The sequence below is a fragment of the Enhydra lutris genome, unplaced genomic scaffold (genome assembly GCF_002288905.1).
Source record: "Enhydra lutris kenyoni isolate GAN:26980312 unplaced genomic scaffold, ASM228890v2 scaffoldscaffold43, whole genome shotgun sequence".
NCBI lineage: Eukaryota > Metazoa > Chordata > Mammalia > Carnivora > Mustelidae > Enhydra > Enhydra lutris.
This window is the reverse complement of record NW_019154127.1, coordinates 10154151-10170955: the sequence shown is the minus strand read 5'-3', so window position 1 is coordinate 10170955 and position 16805 is coordinate 10154151. Positions and strand designations below refer to the sequence as shown.

General features: G+C 46.8%; 1 protein-coding gene across 1 annotated transcript; it reads right to left on the bottom strand.

Moving 5' to 3' along the window:
- Positions 1–11412: 11412 nt before the first annotated feature.
- On the bottom strand, positions 11413–13072 carry LOC111155671 (beta-1,3-galactosyltransferase 5). Its single transcript, XM_022515960.1, has 2 exons — positions 13043–13072; positions 11413–12348 (listed from the first exon to the last, which is right to left on the bottom strand). The coding sequence occupies exon 2, from the start codon at positions 12346–12348 to the stop codon at positions 11413–11415; it is 936 nt and encodes a 311-aa protein (XP_022371668.1). The 5' UTR covers positions 13043–13072.
- Positions 13073–16805: the final 3733 nt, after the last annotated feature.

Here is a 16805-nt window from a genome sequence, read left to right as displayed (position 1 = left end):
TTTTGGGGTTTTCCATATAAAGCATCATATCATCTGTGAAGAGAGTTTGACTTTTTAATTGCCAATTTTAATACATTTTATTTCTCTTTGTTGTCTGATTGCTGTTGCTAGGACTTCTAATACTATGTTGAACAAGAGTGGTGAGAGTGGGCACCCTTGTCCTGTTCCTGATCTCAAAGGGAAGACTGTCAGCTTTTCCCCATTGAGGATGATATTTGCTGTGGATTTTATGAAGTTGAGGAATGTTCCCTCTATCCCTATTCTTTGAAGCATTTTAATCAGGAATGGATGCTGTATCTTGTCAAATGCTTTTTCTGTATCAATCGAGAGGACCATGTGGTTCTTCTCTCTTCTCTTATTGATTTGTTCTATCACATTGATTGATTTGCAAATGTTGAACCATGTTGCAACCCAGGGATAAATCCCACCTGGTCATGGTGGATAATCTAGTTAGGATCTTGTTGAGAATCTAAGCATCCATATTCATCAGAGATATTGGTCTGAAATTCTCCTTTTTGGTGGGGTCTTTGCCTGGTTTGGGGATCAGGGTAATGCTGGCTTCATAAAAAGTGTCTGGAAGTTTTCCTTCTGCTTCAATTTTTTGAAACAGCTCAGGAAAATAGGTATTATTTCTTCTTTGAAAATTTGGTAGAATTCCCCAGGGAATCCATCAGGTCCTGGGATCTTGTTTTTTGAGGGGGTTTTGATCACTGCTTCAATCTCATTACTAGATATTGGTCTATTCAGGTCATCAATTTCTTCCTGATCCAGTTTTGGAAGTTTATAGGTTTCAAGGAATGCATCCATTTCATCTAGGTTGCTTAACTTATTGGCATGTAACTGTTGATAATAATTTCTGATGATTGTTTCTATTTCCTTAGTGTTAGTCATGATCTCTCCCTTTTCATTCATAATTTTATTAATTTGGATTTTCTTTTTTTTCTTTTGGATTAGTTTGGCCAATGGTCTATTGATCTTATTGATTCTTTCAAAAAAACCACCTTCTAGTTTCATTGATGGTTCTACTGTATCTCTAGTTTCTATCTCATTGATCTCTGCTCTAACCTTTATTATTTCCCTTCTGGTGTGTGGGGTTGGCTTAATTTTTTGTTGATTCTCTAGTTCTTTAAGGTGTAAAGACAGCTGGTGTATTATAGCACCAAGAACCATAAAATACCTGATAATAAACCTAACCAAAGAGGCAAAGGATCTGTACTCAAGGAACTACAGAACACTCATGAAAGAAACTGAAGAAGACACAAAAAGATGGAAGACCATTCCACGCTCATGGATCAGAAGAATAAACATTGTTAAAATGTTTATACTGTCTAGAGCAATCTATACTTTCAATGTCATTCCAAACAATCTAAAAATTGTACGGAACCAGAAGAGACCCCAAATTGCTAAGGAAATGTAGAAAAAGAAAAACAAAACTGAGGGCATCATGTTGCCTGATTTCAAGCTTTACTACAAAGCCGTGATCACCAAGATAGCATGGTACTGGCACAAAAACAGGCACATAGACCAGTGGAACAGAGTAGAGAGCCCAGATATGGACCCTCAACTTTATGGTCAAATAATCTTCAACAAAGCAGGAAAAAATATACAATGGAAAAAAGGCAGTCTCTTCAATAAGTGGTGCTGGGGGTGCACCTGGGTGGCTCAGTGGGTTAAAGCCTCTGCCTTCGGCTCAGGTCATGATCCCAGGGTCCTGGGATCGAGCCTCACATCGGGCTTTCGGCTCAGCGGGGAGCCTGCTTCCCCTCTTCTCTATCTGCCTGCCTCTCTGCCTACTTGTGATGTCTGTCAAATAAATAAATAAAAATCTTTAAATAAATAAATGGTGCTGGGAAAATTGGACAGCTATGTGTTGAAGAATGAAACTCGACCATTCTCTTACACCATACACAAAGATAAACTCGAAATGGATAAAAGACCTCAACGTGAGGCAGGAATCCATCAGAATCCTAGAGGAGAATATAGGCAGTAACCTCTTCAACATCAGCCACAGCAATTTCTTTCAAGATATGTCTCCAAAGGCAAAGGAAACAAAGCGAAAATGAACTTTTGGGACTTCATCAAATTTAAAAGCTTCTGCACAGCAAAGGAAATAGTCAACAAAACAAAGAGGGAACCCAAAGAATGGGAGAAGATATTTGCAAATGACAGTACAGACAAAGGGATGATATCCAGGATCTATAAAGAACTCCTCAAACTCAACATACACAAAACAGATAATCATGTCAAAAAATGGGCAGAAGACATGAACAGACACTTCTCCAATGAAGACACACAAATAGCTAACAGACACCTGAAAAAATGTTCATCACTATCCATCAGGAGATCCAAATCAAAACCACACTGAGATACCATTTTACACCAGTTAGAATGGTCAAAATTAACAAAACCGTAAACAACATGTGTTGGAGAGGATGTGGAGAAAGGAGAACCCTCTTACACTGTTGGTGGGAATGCAAGTTGGTGCAGCCACTTTGGAGAACAGTGTGGAGATTCCTTAAGAAATTAAAAATATAGATTCCCTATGACCCTCCAATTGCACTACTGGGTATTTACCCCAAAGATACAGATGTAGTGAAAAGAAGGGCCATCTGTACCCCAATGTTCATAGCAGCAATGGCCACAGTCACCAAACGGTGGAAAGAACCAAGACACATTTCAGTGAATGAATGGATAAAGAAGATGTAGTCCATATATACTATGTAGTATTATGCCCCCATCAGAAAGAATGAATACCCAACTTTTGTATCAACATGAACGGGACTGAAAGAGATTATGCTGAGTGAAATAAGTCAAGCAGAGAGAGTCGATTATCATATGGTTTCATTTATTTGTGGAGCATAAAAAATAACACGGAGGACATGGGGAGATGGAGAGGAGAAGGGAGTTGGGGGAAATTGGAGGGGGAGATGAGCCATGAGAGACTGTGGACACTGAGGAACTAACTGAGGGTTTTGGAGGGGTGGGAGGTGGGAGGTTTGGGTTAGCCTTTGGTGGGGATTATGGAGGGCACATATTGGATGGAGCACTGGGTGTGGTGCATAAACAATGAATTCTGGAACACTGAAAAGAAATTTAAAAAATAATTTAAAAAAAAAAAAACATTGCTTGAAAAGTTATTCCTTTTGTCCTAAAGGTCAGTTTCAGGACTCTATGCCAGACTTTAAGTGCAGCTGTGACAGGATGCCCAGCTGGGGCTGGGGGCCACTGCTCTGGCCTCTGCAATGACCTGCAGCTCATGAACAGGAAGGCAGGTGTCCAGCAACAATTGCTCAGCTTCCCTGGGTCTCTGAGTTTCCCTAAGAGATCTGCTTTTTAAGAAATTACTCCAGATGTAAAGTGGAGGATGGGTTGGCAGGCAGCACGACTGGATCCATGAGACCAACCAGGAGAATGCAACACGAGTTCATTAGAACCAAGATGGTGGCTCAGACTGGGATTCCAATGGTGGACATGGAAAGAGCCCAGATCCACAGGGAGCAGCAACCACCAGACATGCATGGTGAAATGAGTGAGAGGAAATTCGCAAGGGTGAGCCCTGACCTGAACTGAATGGACAGATGGGTAGTGGCCCATTTCCTGAGAACGGGAAGTTCCAACTTTGGAGACCAGGTGCAGGGGAGGGAGCCATGGAGTCTGGTTGTAGCTAGGCTGCATTGCGTGCATCTTGGGGGTACCCAGGAGATGTTTATCAGACTACTGAATGGCACTCAGGGAGAGGAGGCCTGACAAGTTCTATTAGAGTTTTCTTTCTTTTTACACAGAGCACTATGGGGCTGCAATGGTGTGTTTTAAGACTAGTAGTAATTAAGTACCTTTAGAATGAAAAAATAAAAAAGCAACATGTCACAGTAGGTATGGTGTCAGACTGAGGGTCAGGAGGTCCCTCTGAGTGTGGAGCTGAAGCATCAGCTACAAATCTTGGTTTTCATGCACAAACTGAGGGATGGGACTGAGTTCCAAATTCTCCTTATGTCTAGAAGCCAGAGATTCTACTTGCATTGGAAACTGTTTTCACATCTTTTATTCCAGGTGTCATCGCCTGGAGAACAAAGAACATAGGAACAAGGACCGTCACTGCCAGCCATGCAAGCTGCAAGCCCTGACAGCAGGAAAGAAAAGCCAGAGAATCTTAGGGCTTCCAGAACGAGAGCTGCAGCACAGGTGATCTTGTCTGAGAAGGTGGTCACCCCAGAGTGCACCAGCAAGTGAGAGCAGCGTTCCGAGTCTAAGTTCTGAGCGAGGACATGCTTTTGAGAGACAGGACGTGTGGACAATATTGAAGGCGGATAAAGGTGTCAAAGAGTTCAATACTTGGCAGGAAAGAGGAGCTGAAGGTTCAGGATAATTCAGTTAGACCTGAGGACAAAAGTGCCATCTACGCAAAGCAGAAGCAGTATCAGGATTTCCACCCAAATGACTGATGTGATTTGTCCTTGATTCTCCAAGACTGGAGCAAGGGAACAATATCAGTAATTCAATAAATGGCAGGCATTGCGGCTTGTAAAGTTGGGATACCCTACAATTTCTGTTGCTGTCAGAGGAGAATGATTTATTCGACGTCACAACATCTACGTCGCTCCTTCAATCAGCATGTACGTGATTAAACTCCAGTCTTCTGCTATCAAACATGGTCCTTGAAATCCATGCAACAGGTTTGTTGACCAGGGAAACTGTCTCGTGAGCCAGGACTGGCTTTCAGCAACTAAATCCCTTTCAAGGGGTCAAAGCAACCCCATGAGGTACAGGAGTCCAGTGAGTCCTTTACTTGGGAGTCCACCCTTCCCAAGTAAACTGTGGGCCATCCACATTCCTTATACCTGGACTGACCATGGAATAACCCCATGTCCTGAATGCACCCGCACAGCACAAGAGAGTTGGTTGCTTTGTAGTCATGGTTTTGAAAATTGACCTCAAATCCAGAGTGTAGTTTTTAGCATCCCAAAGATGCTATGTATGTAGTTATCCACATACAGAAAATGGTAGGACTGAAAAGTCATATTAGTGATCCTGTGTGAGTTTCCTGACAATTTGGTTTACTGTTTTCATTCTTCTGGGACTAAAAATGGGACATAGTTGAGGCGCCTGGGTGTCTCAGCTGGTTAAGCTCCAGCTCTGGGTTTTAGCTCATGTCATGATCTCCGGGTCGTGAGGTTGAGCCCTGCATCAGGCTCCACATTCCGGGGGAGTCTGCTGGAGATTCTCTCTCTCTCCCTCTGCCTCTGCCTCTGCCCCTCTCTTACACATTCTTTCTCTCTCCCTCAAATAAATAAGTAAAATCTTTTAAAAATTAAAATAAATAAAAGTTGGATACAGTTGAGGAAAAGATTTCTATAATCATCAAAAGAAATGGAAGGGAGGTGTCAAGGGGGTGTCAGGTGAGAAAAGGTTGGTGTGTGAAGGCTGAAGGGAAGGCACAGAGAGTGCATTATAGAGTCCCACCGGCTTCCCAGTGTCTGAGGCTTTCCACTACCAAGAGAGGGGGGCATGAAGTCAAGAAACACTGCTGTAAAGCCCTTCTAAGCTTTCAGGTCATAGTTTCCAGTAAAAGTGTAATCCTCATTTTATAATGCCCTGGGAGCCATAGTGTTGGATGTGTTTTAGAATCCTCCCCCTTTTCAGGCTAGGCTTTCCTACTCTCCTCCAAAACCATCTCCCATAAAGACCATTTCAGTTTCATTCAACAAATATTTGTTGAACATCTACTATATGCCAGGAACTGTGTTAAAGCTTTAAGGTGCATGGCGGGGGGGGGGGGGCGCCTGGGTGGCTCAGTTAGTTAAGAATCTGATTCTTCATCTCAGCTCAGGTCTTGATCTCAGGGTCATGAGTTCAAGCCCTGAGTTGGGCTCCATGCTAGGTATGGAGACTACGTACCTCAATGTGCATAGCAGCAATGGCCACAATCACCAAACTGTGGAAAGAGCCAAGATGTCCTTGAATGGAGGAATGGATAAAGAAGATGTGGTCCATATATACAATGGAGTATTACGCCTCCATCAGAAAGGATGAATACCCAACTTTTGCATCGACATGGATGGGACTGGAAGAGATTATGCTGAGTGAAATAAGTCAAGCAGAGAGAGTCGATTATCACATGGTTTCACTTACTTGTGGAGCATAAGGAATAGCATGGAGGACATTAGGAGATGGAAAGGAAAAGTGAATTGGGAGAAATCGGAGGGGGAGATGAAGTGTAAGCGACTGTGGACTCTGAGAAACAAACTGAGGGTTTGGAGGGGAGGGGTGGGGGGTTGGGTGAGCCTGGTGGTGGGTATTAAGGAGGGCATGTATTGCATGGAGCACTGGGTGTAGTGCATAAACAATGAATCTTGGAACACTGAAAAAATAAGATTAAATTAACTTTTTTAAAAAGATTTAAGGTACATCAATGAAGGAAACAAAGATCCATGCCTGCACAGAGTTCTCATTAAAGTGGGTTGAAAAAACAATAAATGAAAGATATTATAATAGCACAAGGTAAGGGGCCATGGGAAGGGGTAAGGTAAACCTCACCAAGAAAGTGATATCTGACCAAAGGCTTGAAGGAGGCAAAGGAGTAAGCCATGAGACACTCTGAGGGAAGAGTAATCCTGGCAAAGGGAATAACCAGTACAAAGGCCCTGTGGTGGGTGAAGCATGCCTTGTGGTCAGGCAAGGTGGCATCAGGAACACAGCTGGAGCTGGAACCTGGGTCCCCGGCAGACAAGCTCTGAGGGCGCGGGCACTAATTTTACTCAGATAAATAAGTTATAACCAAGGCTGGTTGTAAACATCTTCCTGTGTCTGGAGACATTTTTACCGGTTGGATAGAGTCTTTCTGTTCAAGGACAGAGAAGGCTACTGAGGTGTGCAAATGTCTTCTAAAAGAAATCATTCCAAGATCTGGGGCTGCCCAAGTCTCTTCAGAGCGACAGCAGGGCCGCTTTCCCCACCAGGGTAACTGAAGCAAAACTCAACAGGCCCTACAACAATGTGGCAACAAAATCCTGCCAGATCCCATGCGGATCCCTCTGTCCCCCCAAACCAAAGGTTGGGCCCTGGGGACAAGCAGGGCTTAGGACATGGAAAGAGGGATCACAAAGGACCAACTCTGACCCAAATGGAAAGGACCCAATCGGGGAATTCTGGTGACTCCCACCATCACAGAGCTGGAAGGAGTACCTTGCCGGGTCCATCTCACCAGGATTAAACTTGTCCATCCCCCGCCCAAAACTTCTACAGGACCCACCGGCCAACCACACCTACACCTGGGAACCAATGAAAGCTTGGAAATAACCTGTTCAAAAGACAGACATTGGGCGCCTTGGTGGGGAGGGACTCAGTCAGTTGAGTGTCCAACTCTTGGTTTCGGCTCAGGTCATGATCTCAGGGTTGTGAGATCAAGCCTTGCACAGGGCTCTGCATTCTGTGCGAAGTCTGCTTGGGATTCCCTCTCCGTCTCCCTCTGCCCCTCATGCTCATTCTCTCTTTCTCTCATATAGATAAATAAATCTTTAAAAAAAAAAAAAAAAGACAGTCATCACTGCAAACAGGTAAGGAACATGGTGGACCACTGTCCCCAACACCTTCTTGTCTTACATCTGTGTCTCCCATAATCTTGCTGCTTGGAGCAGCCCCACTCCCTGTAAAGTGCCTGGTTTGCCCCTGCTGGATAAGGGGTCCAGTTCAGTCTAACATTTCCTGGGATGGCTCTGGGTCTGTTCTCTTGTCCTTTCATCCTCTTTTGTCCCTGCTAGGTGAAGGAAAAATAAAACTAACCATATCCCTTCTTGTCCTGGTGCTTATGTCTTCCCTGATCGTAATAAGGTGTAAGTAAAACATGGGGAAAGGGGAAGAAAATTCTTTGCTCCAAATTACTAAAACACTGTAAAAACACTGTCTCAGACCACACTAGAAACTTATCAGACCACTGGGTATGTCATGAACAAGTCCATGGAGAGGCACATAAAGATGTTCGGTGGGGCAAGCCTGCAGAGTGGTCCCTGGTCCAAGCCCACCCCATTTACAAAGCCAAACCTCACACAAACCCCGTCCTCTGCATCCACCCAACGCCCGCTGACCTGATTACAACAACATGTCTCCATCGATCAGCCATGACCGGTATACCAAGGTAGATCCCAGGCCGCCCCCACATGACCCTTCTTGTGATCCTTTTGGGCCCTCCACCGATAATCTGACTGCCAAAGGAACCCTCATACTTAGTACCATTTCATGCAGCTGCCCCCCCAAAAGTGTGGTTAACCCCACCCACAGTCCTGCCCCCCTTTATATGCAGCAATACCCTCCATAGCTCAAACATGGCATATGATCTAGAACATATGGCCTTGGTGTCCTGGTTCCCCAGACTGTCACACAGGGCCACAGGTGTATGGCAGTGCTGATGAAGGAGACCCGGATAATGACAAGTGCTCCCTGTGGACACCTCACCACCACTCGTCCCCTCAGTGCCCACCCCTCCCTCCCCAGGGCTTCTTGGTCTAGCTAAAGGAACGGTCTTCCTAGAAATGGCAGATGGGAAGGGGACACTAGTTCAATGTCTTGATACCAGTAATACTAGTGGCGACTGGGCTGTGAGACATGCAGCACCTTCCCCTGCCAATAACCCTTCTAACACTCAGCTATCACCACAAAGGTCCAGGGGAGCCATAGGACTGCTGATCGCCAGAGGATTCCCCTGGTTTGGATCCGTGATAGGACCAGGCAGGAGAATAATGTACAATGATGCTGCCACACAAAATGTCACAGCCCCTGTGTCCATGGTTGGGGCTGAAACCGGACAGGAGTTCGAGCTTTTCTAAGATCATGAGACTCTGGCTTCCATGGTTTTAGATCACCAGTTAGCCCCAGACTCTTACTGGCTGGGCCAGGGCGAGTATGCACTATTGCAAACCCATCTTGTTGTTTCTACATTCATGTTTCTGGAGAAGAGAACAAAGGGCTGACATCATCCTCCAAAAGGCCTCCTGGCTGCATCATTTTAAGACCCCCACGTTCAAACCATCTGGGACTCCATCAAGGGGTACCTGCCAAGTGTTACCTGGTTCTTGCCTTTCCTCACGACCTTAGTAGCCATTTCACTGCTGTTTCTATTTGGACCATGTTTCTTTAATTTACTTGTCAAATTTGTGTCCTCGAGATGACAACAGCCCCAGATCCAGCTGACACTCACACAGGGATTCAGCCCATATCCGCTGGGGACCACGTTCCCACAGCTGAGTTAGATCAGAGGGCGAGACATTGCCATGACCTCCAATGAGAGGCAGCATCTACGTCCTTGATCAGCAGGATGTAGACACAGGAGATGAGACCTCCATCCACGTTCCCCATAAGCATCAGGTGGATGAAATGTCTCTGGGGGGAACAGAAGGCAGTCAGGGACCATAGGAACAAGACTCTAATGAAAAACATGCACGTGGGGCACTTCCAGTCAGCTGTTCTTCCTGAACTGATTTTCTCACAGAGAAGAACCAGGGTCCAACCCCACACCAGCCGGACTTCAAACAACAGCCGGGGCCATATCCTGTTGAGGCAGGAACAAACGGAGGCACCATCAACCTGAAAGACCGCGGCTCCAAAAACACCGTGAGCTGCGGGATTGCCTGCTCACATCCACCAACTGGGACAAGGCACTTTTCCGTCCCTTAGCTTAAGAGACAGGAGTGGGAACACTAGTGGGGCCTTTGTCCAATAGAACGCTGCCTGTGCCTTAGACTTTTGGATCCTGTCTCACTTCTATAGTTGTTGGACCCAAGAACCAGCTCGGGCAGCAGACCCACACCTGTGCGCATGGTCCCTGTGACTGAACTACAGGCTGATGAGAAGGCCGGATCCTGAGTCCCCCACACCTCGCCCACAGAGCCCAGTGGCCACACGGACACCCCCCCACAAGGGCTGGACATCTAGACCCAGCCCTGCTCCCGGATGAGTTCCTTCACCCTCAACACCCCCTACCACCATTATCTACCAAATCAGGGGACAGCCCTCCTGCAGGACCAGGGCTCCAGCAAAATCTGGGCTTCCAACAGTAAGCTCAGTCCCTGACTGTCCCAGTTAGGAAGGAAGGTTTTCTGAACATGGCCCAGCATGTGTGAGCAGCCAGGATAAGGAAACACATCTGCAGAGAAGTAGCAGATACGAGAAATGCTGTTGAAGTTAATGTGGCCACAGGCATTTTGCAGCAAATACCTCTTCCTGGGCACAGGTCTGGCATCCGTAGGTTACCCAGGCATGTAAGGCCTTCACTGTGTGTGCTCGTAAAGTCAAGTCAGGTCAAGTAAAAAATAAGTTCGAATCATTCCTAGGACCAGGAGCAAGGCAACTTTGCATCTAATCCCACAGCAGCTGGATGGGTGAATACCCCAGCCAAGCAGGGTCTCGCCTCCACAGCCTGAATACAGAACAGGCTCCTACAAACCTCTGGGCCAAAGGCAATCGAAGGTCAACCTCCACTCCACAAACTCAGTTCTTCCCTGGCCATCTGAGAAATTCCAAAAAGGTGAGCTTGGGCCAGGCGTGAAAAGCAGGCACAGGAAGAGAGCCCCCCCGACCAGAGTTCCTTTCAGTGAGCTCACGCAGTGCCCTTGGGGACGCTGGCCAAGAATTCTGATCAACAGGCCAGGCTTTGCAGTTATTTTGAAACCAAAGCTATAACCACGGTTCCTGCCTCAAGGTGGCCGTTTCTTAGGGGCGATGGCTGGGGACGGGCTTCCTCTGCCATGAGCTGAATGCCGAGTACTCACAGGGACTCGGCATCCCGATTGCGTCCAATGCAGTGAGTTAAAGCTGTGCAGATTTCCCCAGGGACGGCCCTGAAAGCTCAAGGCCTGGGAACTAAAGCGGATGGGACTCTTGAAAGGGACCAAAGGGGCCACCATCAGGCCTGCTTCTGAGACCTCCTGGCCTCCACTCCCTGCCAAAGGAGGCAGGACTGAAGGGTGGGCTCGAGCCAGGGGCTGTGCCTGGGTTCTTACAGCACTGGATTTCCATCCCTGCCCCAGAATTTGTTAGCTGGGAGACATGGGACGAGGCCCTGTGTTTCTGTAAGCTGCTGTTGCCTGGTGTGTAAGAGGGGGATGCTACCACCCACCGTGACACGGAGATACTGATCCTGGAAATGGGAAAATGGAGGCGTGCGTCAGACACTCAGCGCAGAGGTGTAGAGACTCAAGAGATGGCATCTGTTATTGCTTGGGCACCAAGTGGTTTCACTCAGGCTTACAGACTCCACTAGACAGGCAGCCCTACAGGGAATCACCCTCACCTGACTCCCCCTCCTCCCTCCTCACTCCCTCCCTGCCCTCACAATGATCCTCAGTGATGCCGCCTGAAGATCTTCCGACACTCTCAGTGCGGGCTGCCTCAAGTGTGTCCACGTGGGCCCCTGGGCTCCCCTCAGTCAGCTGGACACTCGTCTTCCAGGGAATTTTCCAGAGCATACCAATAGCTGAGCATGTTGCGAGGCTTGACGAAATGGCAGGCCACAATCTTCTTAAAACGACACGTGGAAAAGGCCAACCCATCTGGGAAAAAGGTCTGCTCAGAGTGGAGTTCCTCCAGCCCGATTTTCAGTTTCGCCAGGCAGAGCCCCATGAAGACGTCTTCGAGTTTAAGGAACGGGACGCTGTCGGACACTTTGTACACCTGACTTGCCACATCACTGGAAAACACGTAGCCAGTGCCCGAGCAAAAGGGCGGGTACTTGTCCCACGGATACTCATATTTACTGACAAACCACTTGCTGTACTTGTTCCTAATCGGAAACTCATTCAGTTTCAAGAAGCCGGTGAAAAACTGAGTGGTTCTGTTTTTCCTGAGGAGCAGCTCGGTCAGGTAGTAGATGTTGACAAACATGTCCGAGTCCGTTTTCATCACGAAAGCCGCCTGAGGACAGAACCAGTGGATCCACTCGATACCCATCATGGTCTTCAGGGTCAGGTTGAAGTAGGTGTCCATGAAGTCCTTCTGGATAATGTCGTGATGCCGCTGGCTTTCCTGCGCAACAACTTTCGACAGGTCCTTACTGGCTGTGGCTCCCAGAAGGAAGAAGGTTTTTATGCGTTTTCCGTTCACATTCCTTTCTTTCCCCCACGTGTTCCGGATGACCGTGCGAGCAAACATCTGTTCATGGGAAGAGGTCACCAGCAGGACAAGGAAAGGGGGATCCTGCTTGCAGTTGATATCTGGAAGCTGGAGGAAGTTCCCCATTTCTTTCTTGAAAACAAATGGCTCATCTTTAAAAGGAGTCAGACTGTACTTGCTAAAATACAAACAGAGGGCTCCCAGGACCACCAGGGAAATGTAGAGCAGGCACATCTTCGTGTAAGCCATCTGGAAGGAACAAGGTGGGATGGTCAGACCTCAGGAGAAGGGGAGCATGTCTAGCTTTGCCCCAGGGAGGCTTATGGAGGGGAAGACACTCATGTCTCACAGCTCAAGTGCCAGAGACTCTGGGGTCTCACAGCACACAGAGCTGAGAGCGGGGGTCCAACAGTGAGCATGGACTCCCAACAGTGTGTGATCAGAGCACGGGGCTCCAGGCCAACCCACCCTTCACCTGTGGGATTCTCAGATTCCCCTCTAAAATATGGGACCAGATCTCCCATGAGGTCCTTCCAGCTCTGTCCATCCCTGACTTCATAATGAAGTCCAGCTAGAGAGCCTGCAAGACAGAAAACCACATCTTCTGGATGTAAAGGCATGAACTGTTTGCATTCTTCTCTAATTGAATCAAGAACCATTTTATCGCATCCAGAAAGAAGTAAGACCAATGTTCTGATCTACACAACTACACTCATCCCCCTTATTTGTGGGAATAACTTCCAAGATCCCCAGCAGATGCCGGAAGCCAACCACAGTACTGAACCCTATATACATCCTTGTAACTTCTAGTTTTTAAATCAGTCACAGTAAGAAATTCACAACAACAACTAATAATAAAATAGGATAACAATAACAACAAATTATAATGCAAGTTATGTGAATGTGGTCTCTCTCTCAAAATACCTTACCGCACTGTACTCACCCTTCTTGTGATGATGTGAGATGATGAAATGCCCACGTGATGAGATGAGGTGAGGTGTGTGACGCAGGCGTGTGATGTCGCGCTGGGCTACTACCAATCTTCTGACAGGTCCAAATGGGGACCATCTGCTTCTGGACCACAGTGGACCACAGGTGACTGAAACCTCAGAACACAGAAGCTCGGATAAGACGGGAACACTGTACCTTGGAATCCATCCCTGCTAGAGGTACTTATTCTATTTTAGGGGTTACTTCTTTAAATCTCCTGATTGTTTCTTCTTGTGCCCACACACCTCTGTTATTCTCAGCGAATTCTCACCAAATCCAGGAGCACCCATGTCAATGTTATAACATTAAGAAAACAAATAACTCACTTTCTTCTGGCTCTGATGACCCTCTGGTTGGAAAGCTAAACTACAGGGTAGATTCCAAGAGGAAAGTTGTCAAAGAGCTGCGAGCGAATGCCGTTGGGCCCTGTCCAGTTCTGGACTCACTTCGTTTACCCAAAACGATGATTCCCTTCCTCCAGAGTCACTGTAAGGAAAAAACAAAAAGAATAGCACCATTCAAATCATCCACAGCTCATGAGAGCTCCTCCCCATAGGCCATGCCAGCATGTTGCATACCCACCTCACTACCTACCCAGGTGACCTTAAGGATCATTTGGGCCCACTCCAGCCCCACTCTTCTCTTCTGCTAAGTGAAGGAGATCAAGACAGATTTCACACACGGTGCCCCTATGGACAACAATAAGAGCATGTGAATTTCCAAGAAGCCTGTTGAACCTGATGCACTAAGATAGTGCCCAGAGCTCTGGAAGGGGACCCAGGGGACCCATAAGTCAGCTTCAGTCCAATGTCTCATGCTAACAAGTGACCTTCCTACCTAACAGCCCGTGGCTAATGTTTACAGAATTTGACATGGGTAAGAGATCCATCAGTTCTCAACTCAGTGTCCCTGTCTTCAAAATATCATCCTGGGTGAGCTCAGAGGGACCAGCAAGACAAAAACAAAACAAAACAAAAAAAAAAGACAAAACAAACAAACAAACAAAAAACCCAAGAGGAAGGAAGAAAGGGTCACTTATTTTCATGGCAAAACAGGACCTTGAAATTTCATTCAGTTAAAATTCTGTTCCAAATACCTTCTCCATAAAAGATATGGAATAATGATAGAAACTTCCAGAACCACCTAACTCTCTGGAGGCCGACTTAGTCTGGCTCCTGTACTTCATGGCCCCAAGGAGGTTTTGTTCAGCTGGAGGCCCCACGCAGTTCAGAGAAATCACTGTGGGAGGCAAATGGATGGCAAGAACGTTTCTGAGCCGTGGCTGGCAGGATGCTGAGAATTTTATTTCCTTTTTTTTTTTTTTAAGATTTTATTTATTTATTTATTTGACAGAGAGAGTGAGAAAGCACAAGCAGGGGGAGTAGCAGAGGGAGGGGGAGAAGCAGGCTCCTTGAAGAACAAGCAGCCCGATGCAGGACTCAATCCCAGGACCCCGAGACCATGACCTGAGTGAAGGCAGACGCTCCACTGATGGAGCCACCCAGGCATCCATCATCTTTCTGAGAATAGTTATTTGCAGGGGTAGGATGTGTAGTTTGCTCTGGCTGAAGAAGGGGTAAGGGGAACCAAATTGCATTCCCCCCCCCCACAGCACATTTTAAAAAGAGATTGTTTTTCAGAGTCCATAGTCTCTCATGGTTCACCTCCCCTTCCAATTTCCCTCAACTCCCTTCTCCTCTCTAACTCCCCTTGTCCTCCATGTTATTTGTTATGCTCCACAAATAAGTGAAACCATATGATACTTGACTCTCTCTGCTTGACTTATTTCACTCAGCATAATCTCTTCCAGTCCCATCCATATTGCTACAAAAGTTGGGTATTCATCCTTTCTGATGGAGGCATCATACTCCATAGTGTATATGGACCACATCTTCCTTATCCATTCGTCTGTTGAAGGGCATCTTGGTTCTTTCCCCAGTTTGGCGATTGTGGCCATTGCTGCTATCAACATTGGGGTACGGATGGCCCTTCTTTTCACTACATCTGTATCTTTGGGGTAAATACTGAGTAGTGCAATTGCAGGGTCATAGGGAAACTCTATTTTTAATTTCTTGATAGACTATGGACTCTGAAAAACAATCTGAGGGGTTTGAAGCGGCGGGGGGTGGGAGGTTGGGGGAACCAGGTGGTGGGTGTTGGAGAGGGCACGGATTGCATGGAGCACTGGGTGTGGTGCAAAAACAATGAATACTGTTACGCTGAAAATAAAATAAAAAAAAAAGAAATGCACAAACCAAATCAAGAGAAAGATGGTATTTCTCTATGTTGCTTCCTTTCTCGGGTAAGTCTGCTCTTCTTCGGTGGGTGGCCTCACTGGTGAGCCTTAACACCTCTTTCCCCTAGTGTACCTTTTCTCAGGGTCATTCGCATGGACCTCAATCCCTAGGGAGGGACGCTCAGCTCACTCACTTCATGGGTCTCTCACTAGACACCAAACGGCACCCAGGAGGTCTGACTGGCCAATGCTTCCTGAGGTCATTTATTTTCATGTGCCGTCGGAACACACTTCCTACCTCCAGTGTGTGACCAGCAAGTTACACCTCATATCCCCATTTACACCTTCAACTGAGTGTATACGTTGTGCCATAAGGACCTACTGAAGGAGATCTGGGGGAGGACACCTAGCACCAATAAGGGACAGAGCCTGGAAGAGCATGTTTCTAGAAAAGGAAGTATGTATCCCCCAGGTTCTGTCCCTCACGGTTTGGCCAAAAGGCAGGAGCCCGAAGCATAAAGCAGCTCCATGGACAGTCATGAACAGGCAACTATCTCTGCTATGGAAACCCCACCTTCAAAACACACTTGGGCCGGCCTGTGTCACCTGGCTTTCCAGTCAGTTATGGAGCAACAGCTTATTTAGCAGATTCTGGATACCAGGCTTTGCTCGTTCAACCTAGGAGCAATACAGACACAGACACAGAGCCTCGGAACTGGAGTAGATAAGCAGTGTGCATGAATTATAGATCAAGACAAGCCAGAAGGTGGCAGGTCCCTCCCTCCCTTCTCCTCTGCTTCCCGCCTCTGCAGGTGTCACATCAGCTCCAGGCCAGGGTCACTGTGCCCCTTCTGGGTCAGAGTACCCAGAGGGCCAGGGGCATGTCCACCTAACACCCCAGAGGGCTGTGTGTAGGTTAGACTAGGCACATTTAAATTACAGAAGAACAAGTAAGTAACAGCACAAAGCTAGCCCTAAAAGCTAGCTCTTTAGGGCAGGGAAAGGCTGTCTGTCGGGAGCCCAGAAGTCATTGTCTTTACTCCATTAAACAGAGGGTCCCTCCCTGCCCAGGCCAGGTGGGTAGGACTCCTGACCTAGGGCTACAGGGCCTGATGACAAAGGGATTGGAAGTCCATATCCCCAAGAGCTAGAAAGCCAAAGAGTCGGTCTGCAAATGCAGTTTAGTGGGGCTAGGGGTGTGGAGACAGCGGAGGGCCTCCTGGATCTGAAAAAAAGGATGATGAATGGAACTTCCAAAAATACTGTCAAAAGACTTCAGAAGCAAGCCACAGAAAGGGAGAATATATGTCATACATAAATCTGACAAAGGACTAGTATATCAAGAATATATCAAGAACTTTTATGTATAAACAAAGAAAGCATAAAAACAAAACAAAACCAAAAAACCCCCACAATCTTAAAAGATGAATTGTGAATAGATATTTCACAGAATAAGAAATCCAAAAGGCCAAAACCCAGG